This window comes from Monopterus albus, unplaced genomic scaffold, assembly GCF_001952655.1.
Source record: "Monopterus albus unplaced genomic scaffold, M_albus_1.0 scaffold47.1, whole genome shotgun sequence".
NCBI lineage: Eukaryota > Metazoa > Chordata > Actinopteri > Synbranchiformes > Synbranchidae > Monopterus > Monopterus albus.
The window spans coordinates 1,746,615-1,765,993 of record NW_018127927.1 but is presented as its reverse complement, the minus strand read 5'-3'; the positions used below and the strand labels follow the sequence as shown (position 1 = coordinate 1,765,993).

The 19,379-nt window shown below is 38.4% G+C and overlaps 2 protein-coding genes across 2 annotated transcripts in view; both read right to left on the bottom strand.

Annotated features, from left to right (window-relative positions):
- Positions 1-5,017, bottom strand: part of vamp2 (vesicle-associated membrane protein 2) — a 17,037-nt gene extending 12,020 nt beyond the window's left edge. Inside the window, exon 1 of the mRNA XM_020600541.1 lies at positions 4,652-5,017. Coding sequence (XP_020456197.1) covers positions 4,652-4,653 — 2 coding nt within the window. The 5' untranslated portion in view covers positions 4,654-5,017. The remainder of the gene's footprint in view (positions 1-4,651) is intronic.
- A 3,130-nt stretch (positions 5,018-8,147) lies between these two features.
- mpp1 (MAGUK p55 scaffold protein 1) overlaps positions 8,148-19,379 on the bottom strand; it is an 11,666-nt gene continuing 434 nt past the window's right edge. The window contains exons 2-12 of the mRNA XM_020600512.1: positions 14,815-14,943; positions 14,638-14,716; positions 14,226-14,311; positions 14,025-14,093; positions 10,689-10,885; positions 10,482-10,585; positions 10,320-10,400; positions 9,884-9,964; positions 9,604-9,806; positions 9,021-9,095; positions 8,148-8,929 (exon numbers count right to left, since the gene is read on the bottom strand). Of these exons, the coding sequence (XP_020456168.1) occupies positions 8,753-8,929; positions 9,021-9,095; positions 9,604-9,806; positions 9,884-9,964; positions 10,320-10,400; positions 10,482-10,585; positions 10,689-10,885; positions 14,025-14,093; positions 14,226-14,311; positions 14,638-14,716; positions 14,815-14,943 (1,281 nt within the window). The 3' untranslated portion in view covers positions 8,148-8,752. The remainder of the gene's footprint in view (positions 8,930-9,020; positions 9,096-9,603; positions 9,807-9,883; positions 9,965-10,319; positions 10,401-10,481; positions 10,586-10,688; positions 10,886-14,024; positions 14,094-14,225; positions 14,312-14,637; positions 14,717-14,814; positions 14,944-19,379) is intronic.

The following is a 19,379-nucleotide window of genomic DNA, read 5'->3' as shown; positions in this document are numbered from 1 at the left end:
ACTGCTGCCCCTCCACATCGAGAGGAGCCAGCTGAGGTGGCTCGGGCATCTGTTTCGGATGCCTCCTGGGCGCCTTCCTAGGGAGGTGTTCCAAGCATGTCCCACCGGGAGGAGGCCCCGGGGAAGACCCAGGACACGTTGGAGGGACTATGTCTTTCGACTGGCCTGGAAACGCCTCGGTATTCCCCCGGAGGAGCTGGAGGAAGTGTCTGGAGAGAGGGAAGTCTGGGCATCTTTGCTTAGACTGTTGCCCCTGCAACCCGGTTCCAGATAAGCGGAGGAAAATGGATGGATGGATGGATGGATATTAAATATGAATCCTATTCCATCACAATCCTGTTGTTGATTGTGTAAATCTTAAATGAATACTTATCAGTGAAGACCTACTAAATCAAATGACACTATTACTAGCAGGAAAATGTATCCTATAAAGGCACTTTTTAAAGCATTTTGTCTTTTAAAATGCATCAGTACATGTGTTTAATTTCATTCCTGGACATAGTGGGGTTGTCCTCAAGGACAAGGACTGACCCAAATTCTACAATTGACATTTTTCAAATAATATCTCTTAGTTTTGTTTTAGTCTGAGACTAAAATGAGTTTTTGTTGATGCTAATTGCATACTCCATCATCACTATTTCTAACTTGTAAGAACGTTTTATTGGTTGCCACATTTTTACAGACTTTTTTAAATTGATATTTGCTATTTCCACAAGGTGTATTTGGAAAACCATAAACAAAGTAGTCTGATTGTAATGATACATGTTCCAGTAAAGTGATCATTTAACCCTGCATGTCCTCGCTGAAATGCAGACAGCAGGTATGACTACGACAAAAGACAGTATTGTTTCTCACAGTAATTTACAGTAATCATGAAAAATACAATGAAAAATCAGATAGTCCCAAATAACTTTGAACAAGTTGCAGTATAATTATCCTCGCTTGTATTAATATGACCTAGAGCTGGGCGATATGACCTACAAATTGAATCTCCGATTTTTTTGAGACAAAATTTGATTTTCGATTTTAAACCGATTATTTTTCTTTTTTTTTTAAATTAAGACACTAAAGATTATAAGATAGATTTTTTTTTAATTTGAGCAAAAACAATATAACCAAACATATGAAATGCTTATTTGGACCATCCATCCATCCATCCATTTTCTAAACCGCTTAGTCCCAAACGGGGTCACGGGGGGCTGGAGCCAATCCCAGCCAGTTGGACTTATTTGGACTAAAAGTGTATAATGCAAACTTACTTTCGCTAACAAGTTTTGTTATTTTAGAAAACCAATAATCAATACAACAACATAACCTTCTTTGGGATTAATAAAGTGCAAACTTTCACCAGTCTCTACAAGTTCTGGTTATTCTAGCAAAAAACATTTAAAAATATAACAAAATATGAGGGATTTGCAAAGTACTTAAATAACTTTTTATAAAATAAATTATCACCTGGAAAAAAATTCCCTGAAGAAAAACTTTGTAAACAAGTTCAACATGGAACTTACTGCCTCACAGAATTTTACAGGTTTTTAGCAAGGAACACAAGCCTGTCCACTGCATCAGGCTTGACACATGCCCTGTGGCATGTTACAATGCCTCCACCCACACTAAAGACCCTCTCTGATGGGGCACTCGTAGCAGGAATAGAGAGGTACTTCTTGGCCAGATTACTAAGCCTTGGAAAGTTTGCCTCATGTTGCTTCCTGGTGGAAAAATGAGGCTGCTATTGTTACATGCTTTTTAGCCGGTGTTTTGTAGCTGCTGCTATCTTGTTTAGCATTAGCTCGCAGCACCACACATGCCTCCCATTCAGCAATGTGGTTTTGTTTGAGGTGCTGGAATAAATTCGTCATGCTGCTTCCTTTAGTTGCCACATACTTCTGGCATATTTTACAGCGGGGTTTAGCTTGTTCAAGGTCTGAACTTGCAAACCCGAACCATTTCCATATGACGGAAGAAACCGTGCCTCTCTTGGAAAAAAATTCTCCGGAGCACGCTGCCATGTTGTAGTTGTTGTAGTGTGAATCACAGGAGGGCGGGGGCGTTGCAGAACTACGGAAGGTCGCAAACCAAAGTAAAATTGTGAAAATCGATATTTGTTTTTCAACATCGACATAAAACATAAATTCGAATTAATCGATAACATTGATTAATCGCGAAGCTCTAATATGACCTTACCCCCAATATCTGCCTATGAAACCTGTTTGCAAGCCTTAAAACACTTAAATTTTGCAAATAGTGTGGAGTAGCTCAGCATTGTAAAACTTACATTAATTTAATCATTATTTTAGATTATCATTACTATTGCTATTTATCAGTACAAATTAAATCAATAATTAAAATCTAATAGAAATAGTACAATGGTAAACTCTGTGCAAATAATGTATTCTTTGATTTTGATTTGATTTGATTTATTCTTTCAAGCATGTAAAGACAGTTGATATGTCAACACACATAATTTTACACATATCCAACAAATGCTAATCCAATATCAATTTGTTTATACCTAGTACATGCTTGAATGGAGTAGGAAGAAGTCAGACTTATCCAGTCCTACCCCATGACATCATCTTACCATCATTGGTTTGCAAGCAGTATCTCTACATAGATAATTCTCTTCTACACCACACAAGTAATATACTACAAAATTATAACAGAGTGTTAACATTCTTACATAATTACATTCTTAAATACTTATCTTCTACACCACACAAGTAATATACTAAAAAATTATTACAGTGTTAACATTCATACACCACACCCACAATGTTCCATCTAATTAATATAATTAACCAGTTCTGAAAGGCGGACACTGCTTCTCCAGAACAGCAAGGTCCATTAGACCAGGGACATCATTCTGTTTTTGTGGTATAATGTATAGTGTCATGTGGTATAATAATATTCTGAGTTGATAAATTGATAAATTGAATGCATGCTTTTCACTGGCAAGCAGAAGTATTTCCACAAAGATGTAATTTGAGCAGAGGTTCATGCTGTCATCACCTCTGAATTGACAGTCCAACGAACCAGGAAGAGCTGCTAATGGAATGACAACATTTCTCACCAGCTTCCACATCTTGGGACTACTGCCCACTGTGTTCTATGGAGGGTCAAACTGGAACCTCCACAGAAAGGTGGGGGACCTGCATTTAATCTGCCACTTCACTTTCACATGGAGTTGATAAATTGAATGCATGCTTTTCAAGAGAGAGAGAGAGAGAGAGAGAGAGAGATAGATAGATAAATAGAATATTATTATACCACATGACACTATACATTATACCACAAAAACAGAATGATGTCCCTGGTCTAATGGACCTCGCTGTTCTGGAGAAGCAGTGTCCGCCTTTCAGAACTGGACAGCGTCGTTTCAGCACTGGACAGCGCCACAGCAGCTCGGATCACAGACCGTATAATCCCAGCCTCGTCACCCTGTTCTGTTTGAACTGAACGGGTTCCTGACCCACAACACACACTGCTTCTTCTTTCATTCCTGACCTTATAGCTACTCAAACACCACAAGGCCTACATTATGCATCACGTTTCATGAAGAGCACGACGGGCGTGTAAATACAGTGGAAGCCTACCGTCGAGGGCGGGGAGGCTCCTTATGGATTTTATGCACTTGGATGAAGGATTAGAACCGAGTTTTAGTGACAAACTTAACGTTTACTCAACAGAGGGGATGTTAACAGCCATGTTCCCACTGTTTCACGACGTGTCGTGTGATTCAATGTTTTGACCCGCTGCTTTCAAGAACTGACGGATGAGGTTGTGGCTGCTATCTTTCCTTAGCCTGTCTTATATACGCTATTTGCATCATGTGCAGTCGAAAACAAATGAACAAATAAAAGACAGGAAGACATACATTCGGCCCCGTTAACCCAACACTCTGAGATATGGTGAGATATAGCTGTCCGCCCTCGCACGACCATCGACGACATACAGTAGGAGGCTATGCTATCCCCACCCCCAGATGTAGGTTGCAAATGTCACGTAAACTAGGCCCAAGCCTAACTCAGAGCTCGGGATGTCAGCGTCTATAAGAAGGTCTATAGAGTAACCGTCGAATAATGTCTAAGGTGTAACTGTTCAACAGGCTATCGACAGTAGGCCTAAATAGACCGCCTGACAATGCTGTAACAGCTTCTTTTCTTTAAGAAATTCAGCCGTTTTAATTTGCCTGCTATTAGTCGCACAGACGGTGTCCTTTTCACTTCGAACCAGTCTAAACTGGAAAAATGCGTGTGTTCTGGCCCAAGTGACAACCACCAGAGGACAACATAATAAAGAAACGGATAAAAAGGAGTTCATTTACCGTGCAAACGCCAGAAATAAGGCCAGTAACGTGTTTAACATGAGCTAAATCCGATGCCTCCATCTGCTACAAGGTTAGGCCTACGTGTTGGGTGACATTATCATAGAAATTGAGCTGTGAAATTTAATTCATCACCAATATAAAAGCAAGGATATGCTGATTAACATGGCACAGTGAAATAAACTCAACATCTGATGGCAAAGAAACACAAGAAACCATTCAGACAACATCCATCCCACGCAGCCTTCCACATCAAGTCGTGAGGACAGAACTGGAATTCATTAATAGTCAGGATTTCAAAACAGAGCTTTAAAATGTTCTACTTACATTTTCTTGGTATTATTGACTAGACAGCTGGACTGAAATCCGGACTGGGGATGTTAGCGCGTACCAAGCGGTTGGCAGACGGATGTGGATTGCCTTCTGTGATCCTCTCTCCCCTCTGGCACCCTTCAGCTAGTTACTGTGGCGTTTCCCTGCCTATATAGCCTAGGAGGAGCACTGGCTTGTATCTGCCTCTGAGATGTGTCCTCTCGCTAAACCACCCCTTTTACTCTCGATATTTCTAAGGCGATGCGGCACCTGCGGGCTATTATACTAGAGCCTGGCGCTGTCAGAGTCCGTGCAGTAATGAGGGTGTAATAAACAGCCGCCTGGATTAGGTGGACAAAGATGGCTCTCTGACGCGGCGAGTTTCATGTTTAAATGGGTGACCGACTTCAAACACACAGTGTTAATACTCGGGACAGCGTTCTTTTTTCTGCAGGTGTCGTTACTGGGGCTCTACGTGTGTTTCCTTTACAGACATAAAATATCATAGCCATGCTTGGATTTAAAGCATCTCTAAAGGAGGGTACATTGACTGCAAGTCTCAGTCACAAAATGGCGTTCATCAAGAAGGGGTGTGGCGAGCTTCGCAGTCTGGTTATTATTCCTAGTAAATACGAATAGTGATGACAGTAAATCCACCTGAAAGCATCCTTTTGTTGGAGCAAAAAGGTTTCACTCTTATTTCAGGCTGGTATTAATCTGCATTAGGCATAGTACTGTAAATTGTAGTGTGACTTACTGTAATACTGTGAAGACTCAGTATGGCGTCTTTTAAGGTATATGTTATCAGCACTTACACCATAATTTTTCCTTGTGCTTCTCAAAGTAAAAGAAAAACTATGACTCATTAGATATAAATGGAGAATAGATGTAAGTGTTCTTTCAAATAGATAATTACATTCTCACTTGCTTACATTTCTCATGATTATGATGTAATGGTGACAGATTTTTTGATATTGGCAATATTTGTGATGGTTGACCAGATTAACCTGTGCCAGTCAGGGTCCGTATGCAAATGTTTGTTTTAAATGTTTTTTGTTTGTTTATTTGTTTGCTGAATTATGCTTTATTACCAACAATAAAATTTGTTGAATTTCAGAAATGTCAGAAACAACTATTTCTGACTACAGGAGCCAACCAATAATCTGCACATCAACTGTGCTTTTTTTCTAAAAACCTCTGGCCCCATTTCCTGTGACAAAGCCTCACCAACATGCTTGTAAGATAAATAAATATTTGGACAATAAATGGCTATGTATAGATCCTTGACCTGATTATTATTGGAGCAATACTTGTTGGTCTAGATTTTTATAAAACAGATTAAAAATGCTTAGAAGGATTTTTGAATGCATGAATACATTGAGCCTCATGAAAAATGTTGCATAATCATGGATGTAGTGGGGTGAACTTTAATGCATACATTTGTTAATACCCAAGTGTTTATGATGGTAAATAATAAAAACTGGAGGTTAGTCAGGTTAACTCGAGTCACTCAAATATAAATTCGGTGTACATAATGAACCTACAGTACTAAAGCTCGACCCCACTTGATACCTCAGTCTTAATAAATTAAATAGGCTGATATCACAAGAGTTGGTAAGTCCACCAGCTGCACCCACACTTTTTGCAGTAGTTACTTTTTTTTAGCAAAAGGCTAAATCACTTGTCTCCTTTCATTCCTTGCATAATATCCACTGCATATATACTGAAGTTTGACTACTGATATATCACATTCTCATCAGTGGGAAATAATAAAAACTACAGCAGTGTTCAAAACAAGGTTGTAGGTTGCTTTATGTGTTTCTACACTAAACGCATGTGTATGTACCGCAATACTAGTAGTACTGTAGTCTACCTAAGCTCATCCTCAGGATTTGTTGGGATAGATGAATCACAGGGCACCACAGACACCATATCAACAGTGAAACAATGCAGTTGAGTGTAGGATTATTAGAGGAGAGTTTACTACATTGGCAAATGGGCAACATGGCTGAATGTACATAAACCTAAATGCAAATTCTATTTTTTTACCATTAGTTCAGAAAACTCCAGAAGTCTTAGCTATTATCTCAGGCAAACCATCGAGTTGGATATGTGTATTTGCTTCTAATTTATTTGTTGATTCGAGTCAATAATTTTGCTGAACTGACAAACTGTCTTCTGAACACTGTATGCACAATCTATGCATGTGTGTTTCCAGAAAGGGATGTAGTCCAGAGAGAACATAGCATGCAGTATATTCTCACAGTAGTGCTTGTGTTGACACAACCACTTGGTGGCACCATAAGACAGCGTTGATCCAATGACAACATCTGGTGGATTCTGGTTTGAATGCAAAATCCTTTGGTCTGTGGCTTGTGTGCTGATTTAGCTAAACCTCTCTCTAGAGCTCTTAAGAAAATCTATAATTTTGTGTAAACATTTTATTGGATTGTTTGTTGGGCATTTTAACAGTTTTTATTCAATAAGCATGATATAGAAACACAATTCTAATTAGCTGATTATTTAAAACTTTCTTTTGTCATCTTTAAAAGTTTCTTTTGTCATCCTTTGTTCCTGCCTTCCAAACTTAAGAGCTGTGATTGTAGGCAAAAAATAAATTTGGATTAAATTTAGAGATTTGGGAAAACTACTACATCTCGTCATTGCAGATCTGTTTTCTGCCAGACCAAGACTTTAGCACACAACACCAAAAAGGTGTAAATGCTCAATTTGCCTGATCAACTGTTGAATTTAGCTAGCCAATGAACATATTAACATGTCTTTATATATTCAATTTACAGGTTAAATACAGAAAATGTATACTAAGTGAATGAGTTTAGATTGTGTATTTGTTCACTTGAAATTAGATGTAAGGAACAAAACACAAAAGGATATTTTTTTAAGTACATAATTCTGACAGTGCTACTGGGAAACTGCACAAAGGCATTCTGCATAAAAGCTGTGGACAAATCCATTTTCATCTCTAAACTGTGACTATGCGTACCACAGTGTGGATGAAAGAGGCACTGCAGTGTGGGGAATACATTAGCTCAGCTCAAACACACAGGGTTTGATTCATAAATGATCAAAGCCTTGAGCCATAACTTCTTCTGCAATTCTGACGCAGGTGCCTCAGGAGCCTGCCCCCATAATTTCTCTACTCCATAGTCCCTTTTTAAAAAAAAATTAGCTGAGAGATTCAAAGTATGGAATATTGTGCTCAAACATGATGAACCACATAGACGGCAAACATAAAATACACTCTGGACAAACTGATAAAATGTTACTCAAAACAGTGAACATATAAATATCTACCTTTTTTCAGTTAAGACTCCTGGATTTGCTCATCGTTGATATTGCCATCTGTTTTCTTGTCTTATGTGGATCTAGTGGAAGGAATTTTTCTGCACTTAGGAAATGTTCCCATTGATAAAACACTGTCTTACTGTAGTTATCCTTAAGGGCTCTGAAGTACAGGTTTCCATATGAAACACAGTCAAAGAAGCAGTCGCAACAGAACAGGGAAATTTATTTTCTGTTTAAAAGTGCAATTACAGTACCCCATGAGGTATACAGTTTTGATGAGATGAGACAAAGATGAAGACGAGTATTACTGACTGAAAGGTTTTGTGTGGTGGACACTACCCCTCTAAAGACATACACATAATGTTTGAACACTAATTTCATCATCTCAATTTTATGGCATAACCTAACGGGAAGAGAGAAAGACAATGAATCCAGAGTCAGTGTTTTACATGATAAAATCCTGTCTTTTAAAATGGAGGATTTCATTCACAGTTGTGGTCCTATTTTGCATTTGCTCAAGTTCCAGCAATCACAAAGGTGTGGGGCAGCAAAACATCTCTTACTCCTTAAAAGCTTAAAGCTCAGAAGTCTAAACAGCCAAATAAAAAAGCCCCGGTGAGGTCCTCAACTGTCTAAAATATATATTGCTTATTTTTTGGATGCATTTGTGCAAAAATTCTCAGTGACAATCAACTTTAACCAAAAAGTAAACCTATGCCACCTGTGATGTCACTAACTGAGAGGTTTTGCGTAAGGAGTGATATTGCACTGCTTTTCAACACAAGGTATTAAACCGCTGCCAGACAGCTGTTAGTAGACCCATGACACAGGCACCCACTGCGGGGTGGAGGTGGCATGCTCCATGGCCTCCTCCACACCTTTCACGCTTTCATCTACATCGTTGTTGACAAGGACCACATCAAAGAAGTGTCCATATGTGGTCTGAATGGCGTCTGACTCTTTTTGGATCATCTGCAGGTTTTCCGTCTGGGACACAGGACACAGAATTAGCTGATGGTATCAGATGGGAGTTTACTGTTTCAGGTTATTTATGCATATTCAGACAAAAATATGGCACCTGAGGAGCTATCTTGGTCGGAGCGATGAACACAACCAGAGGTGCAAAATCAGCAGTCCGCAACACTTTCAGGGTCTGCATTAACAGTAAGCAAGTAAATAAATTAATAAAGCTTATAGGAGGTAATGAGGAAATAGATGATATAATTAATTTATTTTGAATTAGTCCTCATGTTGTTACCTTGTACGGAGAACTCATAAAAGGGAGAGGTTACGTTTTTGAGCAATTTACTCTGAGCTCATTTTGAGAGAACTGTGTATTTTTTTGCATTATTACATCTTGATAAACATACACAGTAAATACTTTTGTTATGCCGTTACCTACAGTCTGCATTAAGCCTGTTTCTGCATTATATTTTTATGAAAGAAATATTTTAAGAATTATATATAACAAATGTTCTATTATCAGCATGGACATATCGTCTGCAGAAAAACAAAAAGAAAAGATCTTTTATAGAACATGGAGATAAATTACAGCATGCAAAAAGGTTTCTGTGTATGGGCATGTGCCTGTTGACTTGGAAAACTGTGAACCCATCCTTCAAACTAAAAAACAATTTCCAGGAAAGTCTGCAAATGCCAACCTGTGGTTCTACATCCAGCACAGTGACTTTTCCCTGCTCGTGGATCTTCTGGATGGTTTCAATTTTGGTACCAAACATATATCCCTGAAAGCTGCCATACTCCAGCAGTTCATTCCCAGAGATGCACTTGGTCATGGCTTCACTGGAGATGAAATAATATTCCTGTCCATTCTCCTCATCCTTACGTTGGGGTCTGGTGGTGTCTGTGTATAATCAAAAGGACGATTTGGCAAATTTAACTCTTGGAATAAAAAATAAGATGAAGAGTGAGTGTACTTACGTGTGACAGGGTAGGAAAATTTTTCTGGATATTTTGTCAAAAGCGCATTTTTGATATGACTCCTTCCTACACCAGGTGCACCTGAAAAAAGGAGGACTTTTACTTCCAGGGACATTTTAATCTAATAATAACCTTCATGTCTGAACAACCCACTACTTTGCTTAAGTGGGGGGTAATGCACTGAGGACATCTGATAAAATATGACATTCTGAGTGTCATGTCTGACCTTTTCATACAAAGACCTAAAATCTGTTCCAGATAATCATTACATATTCACATTTTAAGGTTGTAATAGCGTTCTGTACATTTACAAGATTTGTAACAATTACACTAAATTACAACATACTTTGAGATAAACTGTGACAACAAAGTTCCATAAGCATATGCTTGAGTTTTTCAGAAATAATAAATAATATAATATAGCTGTGAAGCTTACCAACAAGCACCAGTGTTTTCCTTTTAAATGCAGGGAGCTGAACAACCTCCTCATAAGAAATCACATCCAGCTGGTCAAAAACTACAAAAGAAGAGATTTTATTTCAGACTAAACCATATGTGAGAGAAAGCCCCTGAAATGTGATTCCAATGTTACACTCACTAGAGCTGTGTTTAGCCAGATACTTGTCTTTGCACTTCTTTTTCTTTCCAAATGGACTGCACGACTGACTGTCCACTTTGGACTTGCTTTTACTTGCCACCCTCCTGCAGTGAGAACGAGAATTTATGTTACGCACAATTATGAGGTTTTGGCATGTGATGCTGTACTTGAGGATTAATCATCAGATAGTATGACGGAGGTGTTTACCACTCTTGGAGCTCTGGGGAGGGGATCAGTCCAGCGAAGTCAGCAGCACTACTCTCCACTCTGCCTTGCCACCAGTTCGGATCCTGCTTGTTGATGATCTGAATGATGTCACCAGTTTGAAACCTCAGACCTGCCTCTTTGCATGGGATGAGGTCATCCTTGGTGGGGTCATAGTCAAACTGTGCCCTCACGTACATCTACAGATTAAGAATTTGAAAGTTAGGAAGGAACTAATCAGTAGACTAATCAAGATCTACTCACTACCTGTAGACCTTATCAGTGTGTTTAATAATTTCCCATCACTTGCTATAGGCTAGCTGTAAATATAGTCTCTAATATAGAATATTTGTGCTGCTCAAAGTTCCAGCTACCTTTCTGACCTTGAAACACAAATGATAGTGAACAACGTCCATCTGTTGTAAGAAATGACATGCTGCTAGCCAGATGCTTGCTGAGCATGCCTGTGATTCTTTGTAAATGTTCATCACTAATTGTTGTAAAAGGATCAGATATTTTGCAGCTCATGGCTAATACACCAATAAATACTTTAGTCAGTCTAAAGGTCATGAAGGTCATTAATTATACTGTGGATGTAGAAGAGGCTCATTCAAAACTTTAACTGAAATATTCTACATTTTGTTTCCTGGAAACATTTAGACTATGAAAAGTGATACATCTGTAGTGTATGGGTTTAAAATCCCAATCTTGCTCACATGGATTTCCATATGTTAAAAGTCAAAGTGTTAATTTGTCATATGCACAGTTAGGAAGCGTGTTTTCCTGTACAATGAAATTCTTACTTTGCCGTCCACACGAATGCCACAAAAATACAAGTGAAATATAAAGTAGATAAATAAGTAACACAAAATCTAAGGCACTTTAAGCAGCAAATGCAGCAATATAATAAAAAATATATAAGAATATAATAGAGAATGTATGCTGCATGGGAGCAGCATGTGCAGCAGTCAACAGTCAATGTGCAATTATGCATGTGCAAACTGAGTAATGTAATAATGCACCTGAAGCTGTTAACAGCTTGATGACAACTGCAGTATCAGCAGTACAAAATACACTCATGTTGTTGAATACAGTGATTTCAGAAAGTGTTCAGGCCACTGTTTTGCATATTTTATTGTATTATATATGCTATTTTTAAATTGTATAATTGCCACTGTCCTTGGAAATTTTGACAAATGTTCTGAAAATCAATACCAGAATGTCTCATTTACAAAAGTATTCAGAGCCTTTGCTGAGGTATTCTAAACTGTATTCACATGCATCTTGTTCATATTAATTATCACTGAGATGTGTCTAGTATGACAAAGTGACTTGACATGGTTTAGAAAGGTGCACACCTGTGTATATGCCCCACAGTTCACAGTGTGTCAAGACAAAAACCAAGCAAGGACCTCTCTGCAGACCTGTGATAACCTTTTGGTAAGACATAGATCAGGGCAAAGCTACAAAACTATTTATAATGCTTAGAGTGTTTCTAGGAGCTTCAGAAGTTCTCTGCAGAGATAGGAGAAGGATGGTCATCTCAACAGCTGTCCATCAATCAGTCCTTAATAGTAAAGTGGCTACACAGAAGCCACTTTGACAAAAAGGCCTGTGATGGCCTACCTGCATGCTGCCAAATAGTATTTGAAGGACTCTGACAGCATGAGGGACAAGATTTTCTGGTCTTATGAGATCAAAATGTAACTTTTTTGGCAGAACTCCAAGTAGTACAGTATGTCTGGACACCAGGCATTGCTCACCACCAGGATCATACTATCCCTATAATGAAACATGTTTGTGGCAGTATCATACTATACTTCTCAGCAGCAGGTACAGGGAAGGCAGGTCAGAAATGAGGGAAGGATGAATGCAGTCAAACACAGAGGCCCTTGAAGAAAACCTGCTCCAGAGTGCACATGACTTAAGACAGCAGTGACAGTTCACCTTTCAGCACAGCAGTGACCTGAAGCAGACAGCCAAGACAACACTGAAGTGGCTTCAGGACAAGTCTCTGACTGTCTCTGAGTGGCTGAGCCAAAGCCCAGAAATAAACCCCACAGAACTGTGAAGACACCTGAAGGTGGCAGTTCAGACACTTCCTATCCAATCTGACAGAACTTTCACATTGTCATTATGAGTTATTGAGTGAGATTAATGGGTGAAAATGGCAGTTTTACTAATTGAAAATTACATATACAATACAAAGCATGCAAAAAGTTAAGGGGTCTGGATACTTTCCGATGCAACCCCATATTTGGATTCTACAATGTTCATTGGGAATTGCACCCAAATTAAAAAAGGTTCATGATATGATCTTGGACAGTGCCGTTCAAATTGCAAAAATTGGCTGATTTGGTTTCCTATTAAAAATAATAATTAATTGCTGTTGATTGTCCAGCTGCAGAAAGTTGATTAATACCTTGGATTAGCATGTAAGGTGAGCAAATCTAAGTAAATGTCCCGAATAAAAGTTCTGAGAGAGATCATCTTATCTACAAAGCAAATCTTGACTAAACTCTCAAAGATCACAGCAGGAACTCATGTAATTTCTCCACAGGTTAAATGCTCACAAACATTTGGGGTTTCCTCAAGTCACTCCAGTGATACACACAAAAATAGTGGGTGAAAGTGGGTGTACTTGAGAAGTGTGGGTCACCAAAAATAATGTTCCTTGTGCAGTATGCAAAGTGGAAGCCTATGTATTAATGGACTACAAGCTTTTAAGATGACTGCCATCACTGACCTCAGCAAAGACAGAGCTTAAATTGTATTAAGACAAGAATAACATTACTGAAAACAATGCATTTTTTATCTTTGGGTTCATTCAATTAAAATTATTTTAAAATTCATATTATATTATACTAAAACTATTGGTTGATGTCAATAGCACCTGAAAAGCCAGCAGCCATTTTAAGCCATTTTAATGGCAGGGGGCACAGGAATGATGCTGGAGAAAACTGTTGGGGCCAGTAGATGGCAGAATGAAACACGCTACCAAAGTGTTTCAAATTCATATAGCAAAACTAATGTGAGTGATGTTCGTTACATTTGAACTAATTTTATAGTCACCTGGGTTGTTCACTGACTAACAGAAGATTCACCTAATAAAGGACAAAATCCTTTTTAAAAGTAGGTTGTAGAAAGACAGATAGACTGGTAAAAATGCAAGCACACTCATTTTTTTTTTTTACTGGTGTCCAGTCTAAATGGAAAGCTCTTTTTCTTGGCTTATTCATGCAAATTTAAAGGGGTTTGAAGTGGTTGAGTATGAGAATCGGAATTCTCTCAGAACAGAAGTAACAGGCACCACAAAACCAATGCAGGTAATGTTATTACCTCACAGATTTGAGATCGACTCTGCAGGCTGGGAATGATCTTCATAGTGACTACTCCACTGGTTTCTTTCTGTATGTGAAGATGACACAGATTTACACTTATTTAACCTCATAAGTGAAATAAAATAAAAGTTAGCACTTTCTTTAGTGTCAAAATTATTGTTTGTTAAGAAAAGGTTAAGGCTATGAGGTATCAACTTACTAGAATCTTTTGTAGCTGGTCTACAGTTTGGTTTGCCACACTTCTCCCGTTTATTTCTGCTATTTCATCCCCTTCATGTAAGGACCCTGGAGAGAAAATCAACCATGGCAAGTGGAGAAACTCCAGCTCAGTCTCTATACTAGCAGATACTGAATATTAAGATAAGATTTTTTTTTAAAAGCCTTAAAAACAAGAAAATGAACCATGCATAAAATGGCTACTGAAACCAAACCAAACCTCAAAATACACCAGACATTATGTGAACAATATGTTATCTATGTTTAAAACATACTAACTTGAATAATTTAAGAACCATTTTACAGCCCAACTAGCCTGAGAGCAGGACAAATACACTTTTGTGTACAGAACATACTTTCTAACACTCATCTTAAATCAAGATGTGTTTAATTACCTTGCTTGTGTATCATGCCCCCATGCAATATTCGGGCTACAGTGCACCTTTGTTTATCATTCAGCTTCAGCGTGACCCCCTGCAGGCAAACATCACAGTAAATGAGGAAGAATGAGTGAGACAAATTTAGAAATTTAAAAATGTTTGTTTGTGTGTGTGTATAGGCAGATACTATACCATTGGCTCTGAAGGATTCTTTTCAAAAGCTACTTCTTTCATCCTGGTTGACTCTGTGCCATTCATTTGTCCAGCACTAGCATGGGTGTAGACATCAGCCCCCTTATTGTCATAGGTTTGCATGGCTGCCTGTTTAAAGACAAAAAAAACAATGTATAGAAGCATTTGTAGTTTTATGTCACACAAAAATTGAATCAACTCTGTGTAAAATTAACAACCATGCAATAAATTTCCTAACAAAGAATTACAGTCAGTTCATTTGATCATTATCATGCTGGCATTTCCAGTGATTGCAGTGAAAGCTTTTTGCTAATGTGTACCAACAGTTATGTCTCGTTTGCAGTTTCAACATATGTTCAAGGTTGAAAATTAACCCAGTGTTATAACACCTCATTAACCACATCCACTGATCTGGTCCACCGGGCTCATGTGGTCATGGATACCACCAATTTCATCAGGCGATCATATCAAAGAACAGCACTAATGTTAGGGATCAAATTCTTGTTGGACAGTTGTACCAAGTATAGTGTTTGAATGATTTTTGAACAGATTTGCCTGGAAACCAAAGAACAGAAGAAAGGCTGACATAATGGGTTCATACTGTGCTTTTACACCTAAATGAACCCTGAAAACAGGAAATCCACTTTCCATATTGTTTCAACAAGAGTGGTAACCGTCAGTGGTCTTCTGACAAATCCAGATGGTACAAAGGTGAAGAACACACCAAACACATACCAGTACAAAGTAGGATATCCTAGAATGACCTCTAGAAAGTAAATTGCTCCTTTTACAATTAATAGACAGCATTAAAAGATTTAGAAATTGGTCACTAAGCTGTCATCATAGACAGGATTACCTGTGTCAGCACATATTTTCTACATGACACATTAGTGCTGCTTCAGCCAAAAAGTACAGATCTTCCAGCATCAGCACTATAATAAACCAAATATGATTCCTCCTTGCCTAAGACATCAGCTCTAAAAAAGTGTATAACAGCACTTTGGTATGCAGTGCACACAGGGATAATTTGACAGACTTGTGTTTTCTTCACTAATGAACTTTGTCTAGGTCCTATTTCCTTAAAACTTGTGTTTTTTGGCATGAGTATTATCTTTAGCACAGGGGACAGAGGAAATTACATCCTGTAAGGAAAGGAGTCTCCATTTCAGTTGGAAGCAGCTCTGCATAATGTTTGTGATCTTATAACAAATGTACATTAACATCAAGCCTTAGCAGAATGATTTTAAGTTCAAGTTTATTTATTTTGGAATAATATTGTATCCTGTCTGTTTCGATTCATATTTATGTTCAAAAAATGTTTAGTTTAAGTCTGTTCAATAAATTTTTATCCTGTATCGGCCCGCGACCTGAAAGTGCGCTTTGACTTTTGGCCCGCTGTGCTATTGAGTTTGACACCCCTGCGCCAGGGGATCGTCTGATGATATTTATTGTCTTTCCCCTATCTCTGATAAACACTTTGTGTAGACATTAATAACATTTACAAAAAGTACAAGAAGTAGGGTGTTCTCATGGAAACATTAGAAATCTACATTCACAAATGAGTAGTTTTCCTCAATACATTTTTTCATCTAAAAGTGCTGAGCCTCAGGACTGAGCAGAAAGGAAACTGACAAAGGTTAACTCTTAAGGTCAAATAGTGTGATAATCTGCTTAACAGCTTTATCACAAAGCAGCTAACGCTATCTGCAGAAGATATGACACTGATAGATTTCTCACACAAGTTACAGGGGAAATACATCTTACCACTAAAAGCTAAATGTATTTTGGCATCATAATGTATTCAGACTCCTTTAGTTTGTATTGTAGATTTAATTTTAATGGATACATTTTCAGTCTACACTTTATAACTCATAATGACAAAACTTATTGATAGTCATTTTTGCTAATTAATTTACAAGAAGTATTCCATACTCTTTATTCAACACAGTGTTGAAGCCCCTTTGGCAGCAGTCACAGCTTTGAGTCATCTACATGGATTTGGGCAGTTTATTCCATTCTTCCTGGCAGATCCTCTCAAGCTTCGTCAGATTGGATGGGAAGTGTCTGCATCAGCACTGAAGAGGCCTTTTAAATTAAACATGTGTTGTGATGATTCTGACAGCGAGCCCTGTCGGCTTTATCAGTCACACTATCAGAGTGTAAAGACATGAACACACGAGCTATTCATCTGGTTGGTGGCAATGTGCTCCAAACAGTCTATGCATGCTACTATAATCTGAAAGGGTCAGGAAACCCTTTCAGAAATTTGAATGTTAGCTTCAGGTGTGGTGAAGCAACAGGATGAACAAGGAGCCTGGTGGGGGGCAAAATGCATTCAGGCATAAACAAATTGCTCCATGTTCTGGACATTTGCTTATCATCGCAGTCAAAAGGCAAATTTGGCTTTATTTGATGTAGCTTAAGTAGATCAAACACAACGTTATAGGTGCTTTTCAGAAAGCCAATCTCTGGATAAGATAACACTGTAAAAATCCAGTTATGTCTTTTGTGCCACGATCTCATATAACTGATTCCATTATGATGCAGTCTGTCTCTTTCTTATCTGTTCTTCCTCTTGATTTGTCATTCAAGTCTAAATTAATTATTAATCCTTTCCCCCATGTACAATTTAGGGTGGATCTCCTGCCAGAGGACTAAGATGCACTGATCTCTTGAAGGAACACCATAAGAGATCAATATTTGAGCTATATGAAAGTCTGAAAGCAAGAAACAGTCTGGGTAATAATCCTGACAGCCTCTTTGACCACAGGCTGCAAGAATTTAGACAGATTACTCAAATAGCTGGAAGGAATGTTAATACTGAAGTAGGACATTCAGTCCTCTCTCTCATCCTAGGTCTGATTTGCCTATTTGGGCCTTAACATTTGGTCTTGTGTAGCCATGGAAAATCACACAGATGTCCTTGAGTTTAGATATGCAGAGGGAAAGACGTACAGCACATGACTGCCATATGTTGGGCTGGTGCATAGTTCTTTAGTATGAAATACAGTATTTGGACCAGACTCCAGAGGTGATGACTTTATGTAAGGAAGGACAGAAAACAGGGCAGAACAGGCTTCGCCACTTTAGTCATCTTAACCAAACTGACACTAGCCTACAAACAGTAAATCACACAGTCTATACACACCAGATACCGCTTTAAAATAATGGGCCATGTGACCTCACCACACTGAATTCACAAATCAGTGACAAGCAGAACACATTAGTAAGACTGTACAGCTCAAGGCTACTGATCCAAAAAGAGAAACTGCTGATGTCAGGAAAGGCGTTTCCTCCTTTCAGTGCTGACTGTTCAAATTCAGAGATGTTCAGCAGTGAGTTCACTCACTGGCTGCCACAACCAGGCCTAGAGATTGGTGAGGATTAAAGCAAGGTTTCACCCTATTGTTGCTTTCCAAATTATTATAAAAGTAATAACTATGTCATATTAAAATTTGTGGTCATGCATTAAGGCAAAGTCTGTGCTTTTGCAATATAATCCAGTGTTAACATGAAAACAAAACTTGTATCTATCATTTATGATTTTGCCTACTATCCCAGAAATAGGCCTGCTGATGTTAATTTAAAATTACTTGATTTGATTTGATTTATTCTTTCAAGCATGTAAAGACAGTTGATATGTCAACACACATAATTTTACACATATCCAACAAATGCTAATCCAATATCAATTTACTTATACCTAGTACATGCTTGAATAGAGTAGGAAGAAGTCAGACTTATCCAGTCCTACCCCATGACATCATCTTACCATCATTGGTTTGCAAGCAGTATCTCTACATAAATAATGACTTCACTGTCTTGTTACCATGATTTTTACAGAATTAATTTAACAGCATAATAACAATAACAATACTCTTTGTCCTTTGATCACTCTTTGGAATACAGACCATTTGACCTAATATAGCCTTGTTTCTTGAGTTTGTCAAACTGTTTCTATTAGGCAGCCTATGTCGTTTTGAGGGAAAAGCAGAAGTGAAACTGCCAACGTAGTGTCTACCGGGTTCCAACTATGCTGAGCGGTGCAGATGATATATACACAGTCCGTCTGATGTGAAAAGAAATACAGTATCTACATGTATAGTCTGTTTAAGAGATCAAACTTGCTGTTTTAAGAAATTAGAACTGGGTGTACTTTTAGAGATTACTAGATCCCAAGACCTGGGAACAAGCAACTGTAACAAATTGGGGTTAGGGCAGGGTTGTGCTCACTTAAGCAACATAACACATGACTCGGGGAGGGGGCATATCTACAGGAAGACAGACTTTACTTCTTCCTAAATCTTGGGCTATAGTCTTGGGATGTAATGCTAACATTTCGGTCATGTGACTCTGTATCGTCTGCTTCACAGTCTTGTGTCGAAATGTGTCCCCCCTAGTTAAAAACTCAGCTTCACGCAGCGCCCCCAAATCCCCTTCCTTCTTTCAAACTCGGGTCCTCTACCAGAGGCCTGGGAGCTTGAGGGTCCTGCGCAATAGCTGTTCCTAGGACATAGCTCTTCTGGACAAATATCTCAGCTATCTCAGATGTTCCTGGGATCTGT